Source organism: Neomonachus schauinslandi, chromosome 1 (assembly GCF_002201575.2).
Source record: "Neomonachus schauinslandi chromosome 1, ASM220157v2, whole genome shotgun sequence".
Taxonomy (NCBI): domain Eukaryota; kingdom Metazoa; phylum Chordata; class Mammalia; order Carnivora; family Phocidae; genus Neomonachus; species Neomonachus schauinslandi.
In genome coordinates this window covers 6296528-6315406 of record NC_058403.1, presented here as the reverse complement: position 1 = coordinate 6315406, position 18879 = coordinate 6296528, and the positions used below count along the sequence as shown (strand labels likewise).

The window sequence follows — 18879 nt, the reverse complement described above, 5'->3', positions numbered from 1 at the left end:
TGCAAATGACCAGAAAGCATCCTGAGCATTAATTCTGGGTTACAAATAACATACACCAAGTAGGCAAAGTCACAAATATAGAATCTGTGAATAATGAGGATCAACTGTACTCAGAAGACTCAGTAGTGAGACAGACATACATAAATCAGAACATAACTCAAGCCAGTTCAAGAAGGACAGCCACTAAGTTAAAGGGGAGTTAAGAACGGCTATCTTTGCTAACAGCTGTTTTCATCTTCTAACAGTTACTCAAAGTATCAAAAACATATAAAAGTATAAAGAACAAAATAAAAGTCAACTGTAGTGCTATTCCACGTATAATCACTATTGACTTTTTGATGTATTTATTTTGGTTGAGATATATGTCTGTAAATTTTTATCTTAACCACAAACAACATTTCACATCCCATTTTTCCTCTTAGTAATGAATTATAAAAATTTAATAGTTGTTCATTCAACAAATATTTTAAAAGCCTCAATTAAGCAGCGGGCTCTACATAGTAGTCAATTCTGTGAATGTACCATGATTTGATTCATTCAATACCACAGGACATTTGGATTTTTTCTAATGTTTTGTTTTTATAAACAGTGATATGAAATTGCCTTGCTCATAAATTCACATGCATTTCCAGTTGTATCCTAAATTACTGGAAGTAAAATCACTGAATTAAAACATCTAAATATTCTTCAGTTTCAATTCCAATTGTCAAAATAGCCTCCAGAAAGCCTGGGCTGTTCCATGGACCCTGTCACCAATGTGAGTAACTGGTAACAAACCAAAACCTTTGCTACTTGCTGAAATGTGGTAGTTTCTTTCTTTCAATGTTATTTAAAAAAAAAAAAAATTTATAAAATTGGTTAAGTACAGGGGTACGCAAGTGTTTTCATCAATCTAGTCTCTTATGCATGGGGTCCAACCCTTTTTAATTTGTATTTCCTCTCTTGAAAAGCCGTACTTCTTTTGAATATGTATCTTATACACATTTTAAGATTAATGATATATACTGCCAAGATGCCTTCCTGAAAGACTCTAACACATTTACAATTTTATACACCAGTCAGCAATACACAAAGACCGCCCACTGACAAACATGTCTTCCTACTGGATCTTAAGGCTTACAAGGTGACAACAGAAATGTTTATAAGTAGGAAATTAATGGAAAGATAGTAATGAAATATGCCTCCAGTAGGTTTATTTTTAATGGATTTATAAATATTTAACCATACATGTGCTAAATGTTTAATGATTTAAAAATATCATCATCTTACCCTGAGATCCATTTTTCTCCATGGCTCCTTGTTAGGGTTCAGTTCATATATTTTATTTCTTCTGACAGCCTCAATATAAGCTTCATGACCCTGTCGAAAATATATTACCTGAAAAAAGCACATATTTACATTAAAACCTAACAGTAAAATATTTTCTTATGGTCCATATTCACATTCTTAAATTTTATTACTCTCACCTCATCACCCATTTGAGGAACAAAAGGAGACTTTCGAAGTGTGGTGTCAGTTATCCAAACTGGAGGATGAAATTCATATAAATGTTCCATATTTGCAAGCTCCACCGGAGTCATCCTTCGCAAGTTCTGCCAAGGGGAAGAGAACAAGTTTAGTTCAATAGAAAGGGCATGCATACACTGTTTAATTGAAAAACAAAAGAAACTTCACCACTGAGAATGACTATTTATGGGCATGTCACCTAATGATTAGTTTTTTTTGTTGTTGTTGTTTTGTTTTGAATTTTATTTTATTATGTTAATCACCATACATCATTAGTTTTTGATGTAGTGTTCCATGATTCATTGTTTACATATAACATCCAGTGCTCCATTCAATACATGCCCTCTTTATTACCCATCACCAGGCTAACCCAACCCCCCCAACCCCCTCCCCTCTAGAACCCTCAGTTTGTTTCTCAGAGTCCATAGTCTCTCATGGTTCGTCTCCCCCTCCGATTCCCCCCCTTCATTTTTCCCTTCCTACTATCTTCTTTTTTTTTTTTAACATATAATGTATTATTTGTTTCAGAGGTACAGATCTGTGATTCAACAGTCTTGCACAATTCACAGCACTCACCATAGCACATACCCTCCCCAATGTCTATCACCCAGACACCCCATCCCTCCCACCCCCCACCATTCCAGCAACCCTGTTTGTTTCCTGAGATTAAGAATTCCTCATATCAGTGAGGTCATATGATACATGTCTTTCTCTGACTGACTTATTTCGCTCAGCATAACACCCTCCAGCTCCATCCACATCGTTGCAAATGGCAAGATCTCATTCCTTTTGATGGCTGCATAATATTCCATTGTATATATATACCATATCTTCTTTATCCATTCATCTGTCGAGGGACATCTTGGCTCTTTCCACAGTTTGGCTACTGTGGACATTGCTGCTATATAATTAGTTTTTAAATAGCATACATATTTGGTTCCTTAACATACACAGGAACGTATCACTTGTGAAAGCATTGTAGATTTACCTAGGACTTTTCTAGCATCTCCTGAATTTCTCATAGATTCTTCCTAACACTTTACATCCTACAGAGAAGGGGCCTAATTTCCAACCTAAATCCTCTTCAACAGACAGCCTCTCTACAGACACACCCTTCTGAATTTCACCATGAACTAATCATCACAGAGTCTCCTCTTGATTTGAGGTTTTAAAACTGGTGATTTTAAAACATGACCAAACTTTGATTCTCCTCCTCTCCTCTTCAAGAGGTGCAGCCACATCTCCACTGGAGGGTGGGCTGGAAGTGCTTCTAACAAAGAGAAGATAAAACAGAAGTAACGAGAGGCTTCGAAGACTAGGCTGTCACAAGCATCAGGGTTCACCCCCTGCTTACACCTCAGGATCACTTGCTCTAGGGAAAATCAGCCACCATGTCCTGCAGATGCTCAAGCAGCACTATGGAGGGGCCCATGTGGTTAGCAACTGAGTCCACCAGCCAATTGCCCAATGAATAAGCTTCAAAGAAGATCAGCCAGCTTCAGTCAAACCTTCAGACAGCTGCCAACTCCAGCCAATGTGGTAATTGCAACCTTGTGAGCCGAAAATCACCTAGCTAATCAGCCCTCAAATTCCCAATTCATCAAAACATGAGTATATGTTTGTTGTTTTAGGCAGCTAAATTTCAGGGTCATCTGTTACACAGCAATAGAGAACGAGTACAAGGACGTGGCATCTTTAAATAATGGCCACCACCTGCATGACACAAGCACTGTGCATATGATAAGGAGTAGGCACAATTAGGAGGAGTGTGTGAACATGCCAAATGAAAGAGAACATATCAGATGCATCTGGGAAACATGGCAATAGCAGATGAAATAAGAAGAAAGTGTCTTAAAATGCCCTGAAGCACATTTCTGGTGTTGAAATTAACGGGAGAAAATAAAGAGTTATGGTGGGATTCTGAGCGAAACAGGGCTCCCCCTTTAAGTGTCAAACTGGGGAAGGAGTCGGTGCCAAGGCCAATTTGCGGCAGATTCGACAGAGAAGCCTTCATAATAAGAGTAGCTTTTCCAAATATAAATTCCATTTTACATTTGAGTCTTGATGACTTAATAGTGCCAAAAGAATGTAAAAGCTCCAATTTCCCAAAGATTTTTAATTTCTAAATATGGACAGAAACACCTCTATAAAAAGTGTAAATAAATGTTTTTAAAGATATACCTCTTTTACCTCTTTTTTAGGCTTATTGTCTTTCTTTCTCTTTCGTCTCCTTTTTGGAGGAGATAAATTCTCAGTAGACATTTCATCCTCTGAACTACTGCAAAAACGGGTAACTCGCCGACGTGATGACGTCCGTAGAGGTGGCTGCAGGTTGATGCCTGCGTCAGCGGTCCAATCAGAATATCGAGATGACGAGTCACTGGCAAAGGAAAACAGCGTAAGTTGCAGGGAACCAGAATCTAAGCCCTGAGAGCAAATCAGTCACCTAACATTAAGAGAAGAGATGAAGAGGGAAGGAAGGAAGGATCCTGGGAAGATTTAACTTGAACAATCTGCCTTCACCATCAGCGAATACTGAAATGACCAGAGATTATGAGAAAGAGAGAAACCTTCACTGGAAATGAGGGAAAGGATGTAAGCCTGAGGAACTTTTTTAAAAGTATAATATAGAGGAGACCTTGTGGAAGGCAACATTTAGAGCCAACCAATGATTCCTCTTTCAGAAGATGGAGTGCAGTTATGAAAACAGAAGAGATCACACAGAGCCATTAAGAGTAGGCCCCCCCTACCCACCCCAAGTGAGAGGTGGCTCAGGAATAGACTAGAAATTTTAACCAGAATGAAAAACCATCTGTGAACAGACTGAGAAGCCTAAGGAAAACAAAGCCACAACAAATAGAAAGCTGTAAGTGGTCAGAGCTTCTTGCCAAGAGGGGGACCTTTCCCTGATACGACAGAAGGTCCACGAGAGGAACTGGTCCTAGCCCACCCCAGAGCAGAAGCAGAGTCAAACAGAAAACTAGATCCAGAAAACGAGGCCCCCTGCCCACTACTAGCTTCAGCAAATACAGAAAAGGATGACAAAGGGCTCTACTGGGCCATCACTGGCCAACCACATACCTCTCAGGCTCAATAAAACACACTCACACTAACACATTTCCAAGAGCTGTTTATTATAAAAAGAGCTATTTAGAAAAATTTTAAGAGCACCTGCTTTGTATAATAAAACTCAAGAAAAGTTGAATTAAAAGACAGTAATTATATAGAGAGAAAGCAGAACAGTGGTTGCCAGGGGATGGGGGTGTGAAGTGGAGAATCACTGTTTAATGAGTATACAGTTTCAGTTTTGCATCGAGCTCCGGAGACTGGGTGCAAGACAATATGAATGTACTTAACACTACTGAAATATACAGTTAACACTGGTTAAGAGAGTAAATTTTATTATGTCTGTTTCATAATTAAAAAGGAATTTATTAAAAAAAAAAAAGGTGTTCTAAAAATCACTCCAGCTCCTAATCATAATGGAATAAAAGAAGTCAAGAAAGGATACAGGGAGTACAGTATGGTGGTTTAGACAAGCACAGGACCAATGGAAACAAAAGATACTTTGAGTCGTATTTGGAAGGGGCACCTTCCTAGATGTGGTGATGGATATGTTTGTGAAAAGAGAAAGAGGTCCAGGTTTCTGGCTTGAGCATCTGCCAAAGGTGAAGTTGACATTTATTTACCAAGAGGAGGAATAGATATTAACATCTTGGTCAACCCATGAAATTTGGATACCAAAACTAAGCAAAAGGTCAACACATGCATTAACTAATAATAAAGAGAACGATGGTCTTACCACATATACTTTGGATACTACTCTTTATAAATGCAGCCCAAGACTAGACTGATATTTTGAGTACACACACCCTACGTCCTGCTGGCTCAAATGTTTACAGTCAAAAATACCCAAAATATTTTCTATAGAACTAGCTGTTAATCGGGTTTTCTCCTGCTTTCAAATGTACTAAACAGTCAGTTGTCCCACAGACGTGAGCTCTCACATCTTGAATGCCACCTGAGTCCCACTGCATCCAAGCCTATGACTAAACTGCTGAAAAGATGGAACAAGGAAAAGCAGGTACCTCGAACTCTCGCTGTCACTCTCACTTCTTCGATCACTCCTCCACTCTTCTTCTTCAGAAGAACAAGAGCCTTCACTCTGATCACAGGAAGTCTCCTATTGGCCAGGGGGTGGGGGGTGGGGGGGTAGGGGGGGTGGGTAGATAAAATAAAAATCCTGATCTTGGAGATTAAGTAACACAAGTCAAGAAAAACTGCACTTTGTCTTAATCATCTTAGGCCATCGGGCAAGAAACAGAATTAAATGGACTTAAAAAAACAAAAGGTAAATATCTTTACTAGATTCTTTTTCTTATCAAGGCACAAGGCGCCAGAGTCTAAGACTTCGCCAGCCCTTCTCTGAGTGAAGTTCATACAAAGCCAATGTGAATGTTCTCAAGTGTATTGTTGGACTCAGGCCATCGTGATACAGGTATGCAATGGGATCTCATCGTTCTACTTCATCCCCTATGACTGATGTTGCGCATCTTTCTGTGTGATCTATAGATATTCTCTGATGACGTGTCAGGCATTTTGCTGATTCTTAAATTGGATTTTTTTTCTTATGAATGTGTTTTAAGAATTCATGGTATGTTTTAAATACAAGCCCTTTATCAGATAGGAGCTCTACAAGTATTTTCTCCCAGTCAATAGGCTTGCCTTTCGTTTTCTTTTCTTTTCTTTTTTTTTAAAGATTTTATTTATTTATTTGAGAGAGAGAATGAGAGAGAGAGAGAGCATGAGAGGGGGGAGGGTCAGAGGGAGAAGCAGGCTCCCCGCTGAGCAGGGGAGCGGGACTCGATCCCTGGACTCCAGGATCATGACCTGAGCCGAAGGCAGTCGCTTAACCAACTGAGCCACCCAGGCGCCCTGCCTTTCATTTTCTTAACAGTATCTTTCCCAGAGCAGATTTTAATTTCTTTTTTTTTTTAAAGATTTTATTTATTTATTTGACAGAGAGACAGACAGAAGAGCACAAGCAGAGGGAGTGGCAGAGGGAGAGGGAGAAGCAGGCTCTGCACTGAGCAGGGAACCCGATGCGGGACTCGATCCCAGGACCCTGAGATCATGACCTGAGCCGAAGGCAGACGCTTAACCATCTGAGCCACCCAGGCGCCCCAGATTTTAATTTCAATGAAGTCTAGCTTGTCATGTTTTTCTTTAATGGATCATGCTTTTGGTATTCTATCTAAAAAGTCACTGCCCAAGGTCCCCTACATTTTATTGTTTGCTATCTTCTGGAAATTTCAGTTTTGCGTTTTATATTAAGTTTATGATCCATTTTGAGTTAATTTTTGTGAGAAGACTCTCTCTAGATTTTTTTTTTTTTTTACATGTGGATATCCAGTCGTTCCAACACCATTTGTTGAAAAACCTATGTTTTCTCCATTGAGTTGTCTTTGCTCCTTTGTCAAACACTACTTGACGATATACAAAAAAAAAAAAAAAAAAAATTTTTAAGTCAATAAAGGGGAGAGAACGGAACAAACAACTTTTTGAGTCCCACAGAGCTAACGGTTGCAATCCACTTTAAGTTCTGGCCATGGATCCCAGGCAGGTACTTTGGTTTTCCTGTAACAGCATTTACGTTAGGAGCTTTGATAATGGATAATGAAAATGTCAATGAGATCCAAAACTCTAAAGACAAAATCTCAAGTTAACATCTACTTTTGGGGGCGTCTGGGTGGCTCAGTCAGTTATGCGTCTGCCTTCGGCTCAGGTCATGATCTCAGGGTCCTGGGATCGAGTCTCGCATCGGGCTCTCTGCTTAGCGGGAGTCCGCTTCTCCCTCTCAGTCTCCCTCTGTGCTCTCAATCTCTCTAATAAATAAATAAAATCCTTTTAAAAAATCTACTTTTGTTTACTTCATTTGAATAGGCAAAATGTAAAGTCAACATACTCTACAAACTGTTTCTCAAAATGTGAGCCCAACACTATTCCACAAGTACAGATTCTAGGCCTAGCACAACAGAACTACTAAACAGGAGTGTGCTTCTCATGCTCAAATGGACTTTTTCTTAAATCACAGTAATAAAAACAAACTCTTCAAAGCTACTACCTAGAAACCATACACCCTATGAAATGTCATATATGTCTTACCCCAACTCTCCAAACACTTCTGTTAACAGAAGCAGAATTAAGAAAACTAACAACACTAAGTTTCAGAGACTTCTGATTTAACTTGCCTATGAAGGCAGCATGTATCTACTTGAAACTTTGAGTTACTTTTCTTAAAAAAAAAAAAGAAGAAGAAGAAGAAATCTCTAAAATTACACAAGCTTCAACCCCACACAACTTGGATCCACCCTGCCTATGAGTATTGTATTGTCTCCCAGGTCCCTACCTGTATATTACTAGCTCTTCATCTATAGGGACACCCAAGGCTAAGAAAAGTAAAGTAACATGCCTGGGGTCACAGGAGGGTAAGTGCAGGAACTGGAATTAAAAATCTGGCTAACTAGAAAGCCCTTAAAGTTTTTCTACCATCGGTATTTTCCAAACCAAAATGGAATGGAACCAACATGCATATACCCAATGCCACAATCTCTATCCTGCTGCCATACACATACATGCACACACACACATACACACACCCCATCTCCACCCAGCCACAAGAGATACCCCCCCACTCCCCCTCACCTCACTGCAACAACACAGGCGAATGAATATCGATGGAAGTAAAACCAACTACACCAAAACACAAAACTGTGATTTTTTAAAAAATTTTAAGATTTTATTTATTTATGTGTCAGAGAGAGAGAGAGCACAAGCAGGGGGAGCGGCAGGCAGAGCAGTAGAGGGAGAAGCAGGCTCCCCGGCGAGCAAGGAGCCCGATGCGGGACTCGATCCCAGGACCCTGAGATCATGACCTGAGCCGAAGGCAGACACTTAACGAATGAGCCACCCAGGTGTCCCAAAATTATGATTTATTTTAAAAGGTCAAGTGGATTTAACATTCCGTATTATCTATGTTTGCGTTAGTTTAAAAAGTTCCCCATTACTTAAAACACACCAAATTAACAGATATAAAGACAAAAATTGTAAGATTCATACCAGTGATGATTTAAAAAGGAAAAAAATCTATAATCAATCCTGGTATTTCAAAAAGAACATAAGAAAATAAGCAATCGTTGATATCCCCTTGGCAAAATAAAATATATGTGTATACTGTAGACACCTAACCACCAACAGGAATACGGACCATTATCTCCACCACTATTCAGCACTGTGCTGGAAGAATTGAGCAATGCAATTAGAGAAATCAATGAGAGGTACAAAAATTAGGGGTAAAACTATCTCTACAGGGCACCTGGGTGGCTCAGTTGGTTAAGCGACTGCCTTCGGCTCAGGTCATGATCCTGGAGTCCCGGGATCAAGTCCCACATCGGGCTCCCTGCTCAGCAGGGAGTCTGCTTCTCCCTCTGACCCTACCCCCTCTTGTGTTCTCTCTCTCATTCTCTCTCTCTCTCGCTCTCAAATAAATAAAAAAAATCTTTAAAAAAAAAAAAACTATCTGTACAAAGGAGAAGATACCTGAAAAACCTCAGAGAATTCAATGATAAAATTAACCCAACAATTCAGGAACACAGCAGGATGTGTAAAAAATTAAATCTACTGAAATCAGAAGCCTTCATCTACGCCAAGTAATAACTACTTAGGGGCCATAATGGCAAAAAACACCCAGCACCTTACAAACTACAGATTAATCCCTAGTTATTAAGAACTTTTTAAAAAGGCAGGGGAGTGTGTTTGGGTGGCTCAGTTGGTTAAGCGTCCAACTCTTGATTTCGGCTCAGGTCATGATCTCAGGGTTGTGAGATCAAGCCCCGCATCAGGCTCCACACTGGGCAAGGAGCCTGCTTAAGATTCGCTCTCTCCCTCTGCCCCATCCCCACCCACCCCCAAAAAAAGATAAAAATTAAGGCAGGGGAGAAGGGAGAGGCCAAAAACATGATAGAGAAATGACCAAAAGACATAAATACATAGTGCATAAAGATTAAAAAAAAAACCACTCTAAATATATGAAGAGATGTTCAACAACTTCACACGTAATATGAAAAAGTAAAAATAAAACTATTCTGTGAAATAAACCAAAGACAAAAGGACAAATACTGCATGATTTCACTGACAGGAGTCCCTAGAATAGGCAAATTTATAGAGAGACAGAAAGTAAAAGAAAGGCTAGCAGGGATGGAGAAGGGAAATAGAGAGTCAGTGTTTAATGAGTAGAGTGTCTGGGATGATGAGAGAGTGCTAGAAACATACAGTGGTGATGGCTGCACACACTGTAGATGTAGTTAATGCCAATGAACTGTATACAGAGAAATAGTTAAAATGATAAATTTTGTTATATATATTTTACGACACTAAAAGAACAGCCAAAGCATACAAATAAAACTATACTAAGACACCATCTCTCACCCATTACACTGGCAAAAATTATCAAGTATAACACACTCTGTTGGCTAACAGGTAGGGAAACAGGCATTCCCAGGCGCCACTGGTAGGAACGCCAGGTTGGAACCTCCTTCAGCAGGAATTTTTTATCACTATCTCATACAACTCACAGGAATCTATCTTTGGACCGAGCAATCCCATTCCCAGGAACGTACTCCCAAATTACATCTCCGACAGGACAAAACTACACACAAAGACAAGAAGAGTATTCATTGTGACACTATTTATGACAAAAACAGTGGAAATGTCGTAAATGCCCATAAGTAAGAGAGTGGTTAAATAAACTATTACAAGCCCACAATTACGCGTGATGCAACTCTTAAAAAACCATGGGGAAGATATTTAAGAACTGATATGGAGTGGGTTCAAGAATATTTTAAGTGAAAAAAGTCAAGGGCAAAAGAGCATCTATAGTATGCTCTACCTTGTGTACAAAAGGAGAAACAATAAAATACACACGTATGAGGAAAAAACACAGTAAGCATAAACCAGAAACTAGTGAGGATAGGTGGGAATGTTTATCATAATTACCCGAAACTATTAAGAAAGGGTTAAAACATGCTCGATTCACTATAAATAAGAAAATAATGTAAAAACAGTCTCATTACATAAAACAAAATCAGCTAAATTAATAGGCTGGTGATAACAGCAGCTAGCATGATTGGATATTAGGCACTGTTTTAAATACTTCACAATCAAATAAGTTCTCACATCTCTGAGAAACATATGTTACCACTGACTGCTTTTATAGATGTGGACAGAGGCACAAAAAAGTTAAACAACTTGTCCGAGTGGGAGAATTTAGATTTAATCTCAAACCCTGTGCTGAACTACTACTTTAGTGCCTTGTAACAGAATTAAATGAATTGTCTGTCCATCCATATGAAACATTTCAAACCTCAAAACATTACTGATTAGAAAATATTAACATTCTATTATTAAATTTTAAAGACTCTTTATAAAAATATTGGCTTGCCCCAAAAAATCAAAATGAAGACCCGTAATTCCATGTGATTATTCAAAGTCAAGCAAAGGGGTTAGAGAAAGGTTTAGATATGACAGCAAAAGCACAAGCAACTAAGTTAAAAAAAAAAAAATCAACTGGATTTCATCAAACTTCATAAAACTTTTGTGCTTCAAAGGAAACAAACCATCAAAGAAGTGAAATGCCAGCGCCCTGAATGGGAAAAAATACGTGTACATCCTGTATCTGCAAAGGACTCATATCCAGAATAAAGAACTTTCACAGCAATAAAAAAAGACAACCAAACTGAAAAATGGGCAACAGATTTGCACAGACATTTCCCCAAGGACAGACAGGAAATAAGCACATGTTCCACATCATTAATCATTAGGGAAATGCAAATCAAAACCAGGGAGCTACCCCTTCACACCCACTAGGATGGCTAAAATCAAAAGTACAGACAATGCCAAGTGCTGATAAGGATGTGGTGAAACTGGAATCCTCACACATTACTGACGGGAATATAAAATAGTGCAGCTGCTTTGGAAAACCTTTTAGCAATTCCTCAAAAGATTAAATCATAAAGTTTCCACATGACCCAGCAAACGAACGCCTAGATAGATACCCAAATGAAATGATACCTTATGTTCAATCAAAAACCTATTTGTTAGTAAGCTGCATTATTCCTTAGAGCCAAAAACAAGTATAGATACATGTTACACATGGATCAACCTTGGAAACATTAGGCTAAGGGACAAAAGCCAGTCACAAAATCATATTGTATGATTCCACTTATATGAAATGCCTAGAATAGGCCAATTCAACCCACAGAGACAGAAAGTGGTTGCCAGGAGCTGAGTGAGGTGGGCTGGGAAGTAACTGCAAATGAGTCTAAGATTTCGTTTCAGAGGCAATGAAAATATTTTGAAGTTAAATAGTAGTGATGATGGCACAATTCTGTTAATATACTAGAGCTACTGGATTATACACTTGTATGGTAAGCAGCTCAACAAAGCTGCTAAAAATTCATCCTAGTCTCTTGGCAAATTCAAAGGAAAGAATTAAGACAAGTTACCGAACATTACTTTATATAATTTAAAATTACAAGACTCACATGTCTCATAGAGCTTGAAGATTCATTTCCAGAAGATAACTCAAGCCGGCCAAGATTTCTTCTACCATAATTTGGGTATTTGCGCCTGCATGTCCTCTGCCTAGACTGTGACAGCAAAACCACCGAGTCAGACTGAAACATAAACATGCAGACGAAAATCAACACCCAAATAAGTACAAGCATCAGCAAGATGGGCATTTTTTCAAATTCCAAAAGGAATTTAAGGCAAAAATAAAAAATAACAACAGTTCAAATACACACACACACACATTAATTAAACTTGGCATTTTTACTTTTAAGGTACTTAGAAGACATGGTAAATGAGGCACATTAGATCAGCATTTTCCAAACTAAATTTTAAGTTAACTGTTTTGGCATTAATAATATAACAACAGCCAACCCAAAAGAGATACCCCTTAGAATATATATCTTAGAAGTGAAAGTATATATTCGTATATGATGATGCTGTCACCAACATTAAGGAACAGAGGTATAGAGAAATATCTGAAATAATCCTCAAATATTAACCCCACTTATTTCCAGGTTTTAAATTTTTAGAAGATTTGTTTTCAGTACTTTTCAGCTCCACTTGAATTTTTAAAATATATTTTATCAAAACAATCTTTAAAAAGCATCCAAATATAATACACTGCATTGTTTTTTAAAAGATTTTTTATTTATTTATTTGACAGAGAGAGACACACAGCAAGAGAGGGAACAAAGCAGGGGGAGTGGGAGAGGGAGAAGCAGGCCCCCCGCAGAGCAGGGAGCCCGATGCGGGGCTCGATCCCAGGACCCCGGGACCATGACCTGAGCCGAAGGCAGACGCTCAACAACTGAGCCACCCAGGCATCCTGGCTGCATTTTTTTTTTTTTAAAGGGTGGAGGGAGCCTGCTATTCCTCAAACACCCAAGTTGTATGTGAAATCACTCAATGAAAGCACATATTCCTTGAATTGATATACAAATTAATTTTCACATCAGTGCCTTCTGTGTGATAATCACTGGTATCTATCTTATCATTTCAGTATGCCACTGGCTGCTTTTAAAATGAATTGCACTTTCCTTAATTTGTCAGTACTGATTTTTGTTAAAACAAAAACTCCTATTAATGAGTTTCATGACTGAAATTTGTGAATACAGGTGGACCAAACTACCATTAAGGACAAGAAAATATCTCAAAATATATTTTTTAAAAAATAAGTTTGAGGGCATCTATCTAATAAACCTATAAAGAACTGTAGGCCCAAGATAGGAAAAAGAGTGCAAACAACAAAAGAAAAACCTAGAATTTCACTCTGGAAGAGGAAGCTGACAGGTTGAACAGGTAAGCAAAACACTGACAGATTAAACCAGTTAGGCTAACAAAAAATTGCAATTCAGAGCCTCCTATGTGTGGGAGAACACTCTAGGCTTTGGCTATTCGATCAAAGGGTACTGCCTAGCCCTATCAGTAAACTACAGATGAACAGTAACCCAAAGGAACTATAGCCCCATCCTTGTTTGGATTAAGGCAATACAGGCTTGACAGTGGCCCTAGCAGCTTACCAGAAGTAAATGTAAAACTTCTCCAGGGGAAAAAATATCATCCTAGACTTCCAATTATCTCTAACATTTAACATTCAGTCAAAACCACAGGTAACAAAGAAAATGTGATGGTAAAAAATGAGAAAAAAATCAACAAGCAATGGAAACAGGGGAACAAGATATTAAAATAATGAAATTATCAGACACGGATTTTAAGAAATTAAAATAATGAGAACTTTAGCAGAAAACTAGAAGCCCTAAAAAAGGACTAAATAAAAATTCTGAACTGAGAAATACAGTAACTAAAACTAAGAACACAATGGGTTTAACATCAGATTACACACACAGCTAAACAGAGCTAACAAGGTGAAATCGAGGTCAGAAAAAAAATTCAGAAAAGCAGACAGCAGCCTAACAAAAGGGAATCAGCAGTAAAAGTCTAATATACACGTAACTGCAGTGTCAGGAGGAGGGAAACATATACTATGCAAACACGAGCCAAAGGAAAGCTAGCATAGCTGTATAAAGAATTTTGAGAATAAAACATTACTAGAAATAAGGGGTTAAAATACTGAGAAAAGGTTCAATTCAGTAGGGAAAAAGGAAATTCTAAATGTGTACGTAACAAATAATATAGCTACAAACCATATAAAGAAAAACAAGTAAAAAGAGAGAAATCTACAAACATAATGAAATTTTCACACATATTACAGGTAGAAGTGCAATCATTCTGAAATGGCACAGGGCATAAACTACCAAGTGGAATATACACATATCCTATAATCCAAAAATTTCACTCCAAGGCATGTACTTAAAAGAAACACGCACAGAGATACCAAGAGATATATACAAAATGTTGAAAGGAAAATTATGACTAATAGTCAAACATGAAAACAACCCAAATGTCCTTCAAGAACAGACTAAGTAGCAGCATGTTCATCAAGGGAATACTATACAGCAATGAAAACAGATGGACTTCACCTACTCACCGCAACACAGATAAATCTCATCTAGCCAAATGACTAAGCCAGATACAAAAGATTGCATACTGCAGGATTCCACTTAGGTTAGTGTTTCTCGACATTTTTACATCACTACCCTACAGGAAACTCTGAACTTTTTCCTAATTTGCTCCCCCACAAAACGTAATGCCACAGACCTATGTGGTCAGTTTATGTATGTATATAACTGGGCTTTGTATATAAGATGGTTAAGTATGAAGCTTAGACTTTTTACTCAAAACAGGATTCAGAATCCTAATTTTTCAGTTAGAGATTAAACTGAAAACTTTAAAGCACTTCACATTTAGCTTTATAACTATTCCTTGAATTTTAATATAATTTAATTGCATAGACTATATCAAATAATATATCCAAATTAGAAAACTATGAATACATAAGGAACAGCAATGTAATCAAATTTTTAAAAATCTTCCAAAACTTATTCTTCCAGCAAAAGTAAGACAACTGAAAAAATTTATTAGTTTCTTAAAAATTATTTTAGTGAATTTAACTTTCAAATTTTTTTCATGAGAAAACATCCTAACTCAGGCCAAAGATATTCATTCCAGTCAACATGTTTTTTCTTTTCATACTTGACATAATGAGTTAAATCACTTTTAAATTAAACACTATTTTTACTTCATTCTCAAAGCCCAAGTCATATACAAAATTATCAAGCATCAAGCTGAAACGACAAGGCATGTCATGGCAGCTAGGCATGCACAGGCCATCTGTCATGACATGCCTTCAAGACTGAGAGGTCAACTGAGAGCAAGTCCTGGAAACACAACCACTTTCCTACAAAGTTCTATAGCACTGATCTTGCAAATATTGGGCATCTTCCATGAATCAATGTTAATGCTGCTCATGTGATGCTCATGAAAATCAAGAGAAACTAAATATTAAGGAATGAGATTTTCTTTGGGACAATGAGCTTTGGAGGGTCACAAATCATTGTAACATCTAAGGTTTTTTTTTTTTAAACGCATCATCTGGACAAACTTCAGAAATAGACAAAGCTAACCAGCAGTTTTAGACATCAAATGGTTGGCTAGCTGTGGCAGTCAGCGAGTGGGAATGGACCTGAAATGCATGCAATGGGCTTGTAATGTTCCAGTTCTTAACCTGAGTGGTCATCAGACAGGAGTTTTCTAAAATCCTTTAGCACTGTTAGGTATTAGCTATGTCCTTCCCTCACGTTTCATTCAGACTACTCTTTCCTAACAGCTGTACAACCTTATGTCTACTATTTTAAATCCAAAACAGAAGACCTTGAGCAAGAAATATCCTACTTCAGGCAAAAGTTACTAATACTCTCACTGATCAAAAAAAAAAAAAAAAGTACAAATTCAGTGTAATTTCTAGTTATTCCTAAGAAAACAGATTTTAGGTTACCTTTTGTGTGAGCTGGAGAGTCTTCCTTTTCCTTCCTATTATATAAAGATTTCTTTCCTCTTCACCTTTCTCTATTCTGAAGTCTTCCAACTTCCTACAAATATAAGTATCCAGTTATATTGGTTAGTGAACTGATGGATAAAGTAAAGGATATAAAGAGGAAAAAAATAATCATTATGATTTTGGGCATAAGGTTATATACTTTTTAAATTAATACAGAAAAATTTTAAAGTTATAATAAAACAAACCAAGCTATACTTTATGTTAGAAATTTAATATAATCGCAGAGGCAGTTAGGAGGTCCTATGTTTCATTTTTTTTTTTGAAGACTTTATTTATTTATTTGACAGAGAGAGAGCACAAGCAGGGGGAGCAAGCAGGAGGTAGTAGGCAAAGGGAGAGGGAGAAGCAGGCTCCCGGAGGATCAGGGAGCCCGATGCGGGGCTCGATTCCAGGACCCTGGGATCATGACCTGAGCTGAAGGCAAACGCTTAACGGACTGAGCCACCCAGGCACTCCCTATGTTTCATATTTAATACAGAAATAATTGTTTATATTTTCACTGACCCAGTATAGCCAACTCAAACAGGATTTTTCATATTAGCTACTCAAAATCTCCCTATGAATTTTCCAAGACTGCAATTACTTTCTCTAAAGAAATAAAAGCAGAATCCTCCTCCAAATTTATTCAAACTGCATGTTTTATAATTTGTAGAAAATCAGAACAGCAGTGTTACTAGTACTTCTAATCACCTCTCTCTCTCAACTCACATGATACAAAAGATTGTTACTGTGACCAATTTCAAAACAAGGGACCTTCCACCATGAGGAAGGTACTGAAGTTCTTTTTCCTTCTCCATGGTTAGGGAATTCAAGTGACTGAATGTCCTTTGTCTCTAATTTGAACATTGCTGAAAACATATGGCTCTGTGTTTGTGTTCACTTTAAAACCCCACTTGGGCCAGTTTCAAAACTGACATATTGGCCATAATCCAAGATACAAGCAGATGCTCAGAAAGAGAATATGCACAAATGCCCTAAGGTAAAAACTGCAATCAGTTTTTACCTTAGGGCATTTTCCTCAATGTACATCTCCAGCCCACTGGAGATGAGCAACACTGAGCAACACTGTATCTACAGAGCAGCTCTAAATCAGACTCAGCCCTTCACAAGTGGTCTGTGTCACCAATTTTATGTGTATTTAAGGAACTATATAAGGTTTTCACTCGCAGCCAAATGGAATTCTACTCCATAGCCGTATGCTTCCCTTTGTTTTGAAAATGAAACACTACATACACTTCATTCTCAATAATAAAGCAAGGGAACACTCTGGGCCTTCATGAGTATCATCTTCAACTCTGTGCAATTTCATGGCTAAATGAGATGGTCAGTTAAGAAAAAAGATAAAGATCACAGAATTAGCATGAACAGAATGAAGAGAGCTTCTACTATTACTGAATTAAGACAAACTACATGCCTGGAATCCAGCCCCAACCAGAACTGTGTCTACTGGCAAGCAATACTGTTTGCTCAACATTCTGCATATTAGGGTCATTGATTGACTGTCTCACACTTTCATCTACTACCTAAGTTTTTCACAATGGACACATACTACTTTTATAGTTGGAAAACAAAACTTTAATTTTCTCTTGATCCTCATCAAATACCACACTAAGAAAACAGGTAAAATTCCTATTGCTCCCACTAGAAGGACTGTCATCAAGAGCACTGACCATTACTAGATTACTCAGCATCTCCCTTACAAAATCTCACATGTATTTTAGAATATAGCACTACAATGAGCTACGCTCTTCTTTGGGAAAATTTTATTATAGCAGACAGTAGTTGATGCAAAAACTCCATTCTCCTTTTCTTCCTTTGAAACAGAACCTCAGTTTTTATCTAGGCTGTTTGCTGCTCTAAATACAAACTATCACCTAGCCTCCTCTGTAGCTAAATACGGCCATATGACAACATTCTCACCAATGAGTTATGAACAGAAAAGGTCATGTCCGACTATTAAGGCTGCTTAAATGAAGTCTCTCAACAAGAAATGTCCTTTTTGCCTCCCTCTTCCTTTTTCTGGCCTAAATCTCCACCTCCATCACAAATGCAGATATTGATGGCTACTGTATAAAGTCCAGCTATCCTGGACTCTGAGGTGACTTTAAGCCTGGAAGCCATACTCCCAGATGGAGATCAGAAACAGGGGAGCCTGAGTCCCTGATTAACCAGGGAACCATGATTCCAGCCTAAAACTATTTCCATTCTTCCATGTTAAGAGAATAAATATATGCCTGTTTAAGGAAGTATTCTTCAGATCTCTCCCTCTTGGTACTTGTTTGCTTCCCTTGGTTTTGACAACAAAAAGTATCCCAAAATGACACTTTTGGTTCTGATGACTATGCAACTCAGACACAATTTTAAGGCTTAATTATAGCACAGTACATACATGACGGTGATTTTCTGTATTTCTCATCCCAATACCAGATTTTGCTTTTCATTATTTTATCGTGTATTTGTAAACATTCTTAAATTCACCATACAATATGTAAGTACTACATCCCTCCACCAATCACTGAAACTCTTCTGCCTAAACACATGGAGGACATACCTTTACAAAATAATCTTCAAAGTATTAGTTATCATGAGACATAACAGAATACTGAACATTTCAGCTATCAGTGAAAAGCAACATTTGCTACCTCCATTTCATTAACTCAAATATCAGCAGGTAACACCTCAGTAGAAAGAAAGACCCTACTGCCCAGACTATAATTATAAAATATTTCCCACTACAAGAAAATCAGGCTACTTCAAGAACGATTCTACATCCAGGATGAGAAATT

At 37.8% G+C, this 18879-nt stretch overlaps 1 protein-coding gene across 1 annotated transcript in view; it reads right to left on the bottom strand.

The window, feature by feature from the left end:
* Positions 1 to 18879, bottom strand: part of BRWD1 (bromodomain and WD repeat domain containing 1) — a 105446-nt gene that overhangs the window by 30964 nt on the left and 55603 nt on the right. The window contains 6 exon segments of the mRNA XM_021679271.2: positions 1270 to 1377; positions 1467 to 1592; positions 3697 to 3886; positions 5595 to 5689; positions 12108 to 12239; positions 16031 to 16124. Of these exon segments, the coding sequence (XP_021534946.2) occupies positions 1270 to 1377; positions 1467 to 1592; positions 3697 to 3886; positions 5595 to 5689; positions 12108 to 12239; positions 16031 to 16124 (745 nt within the window).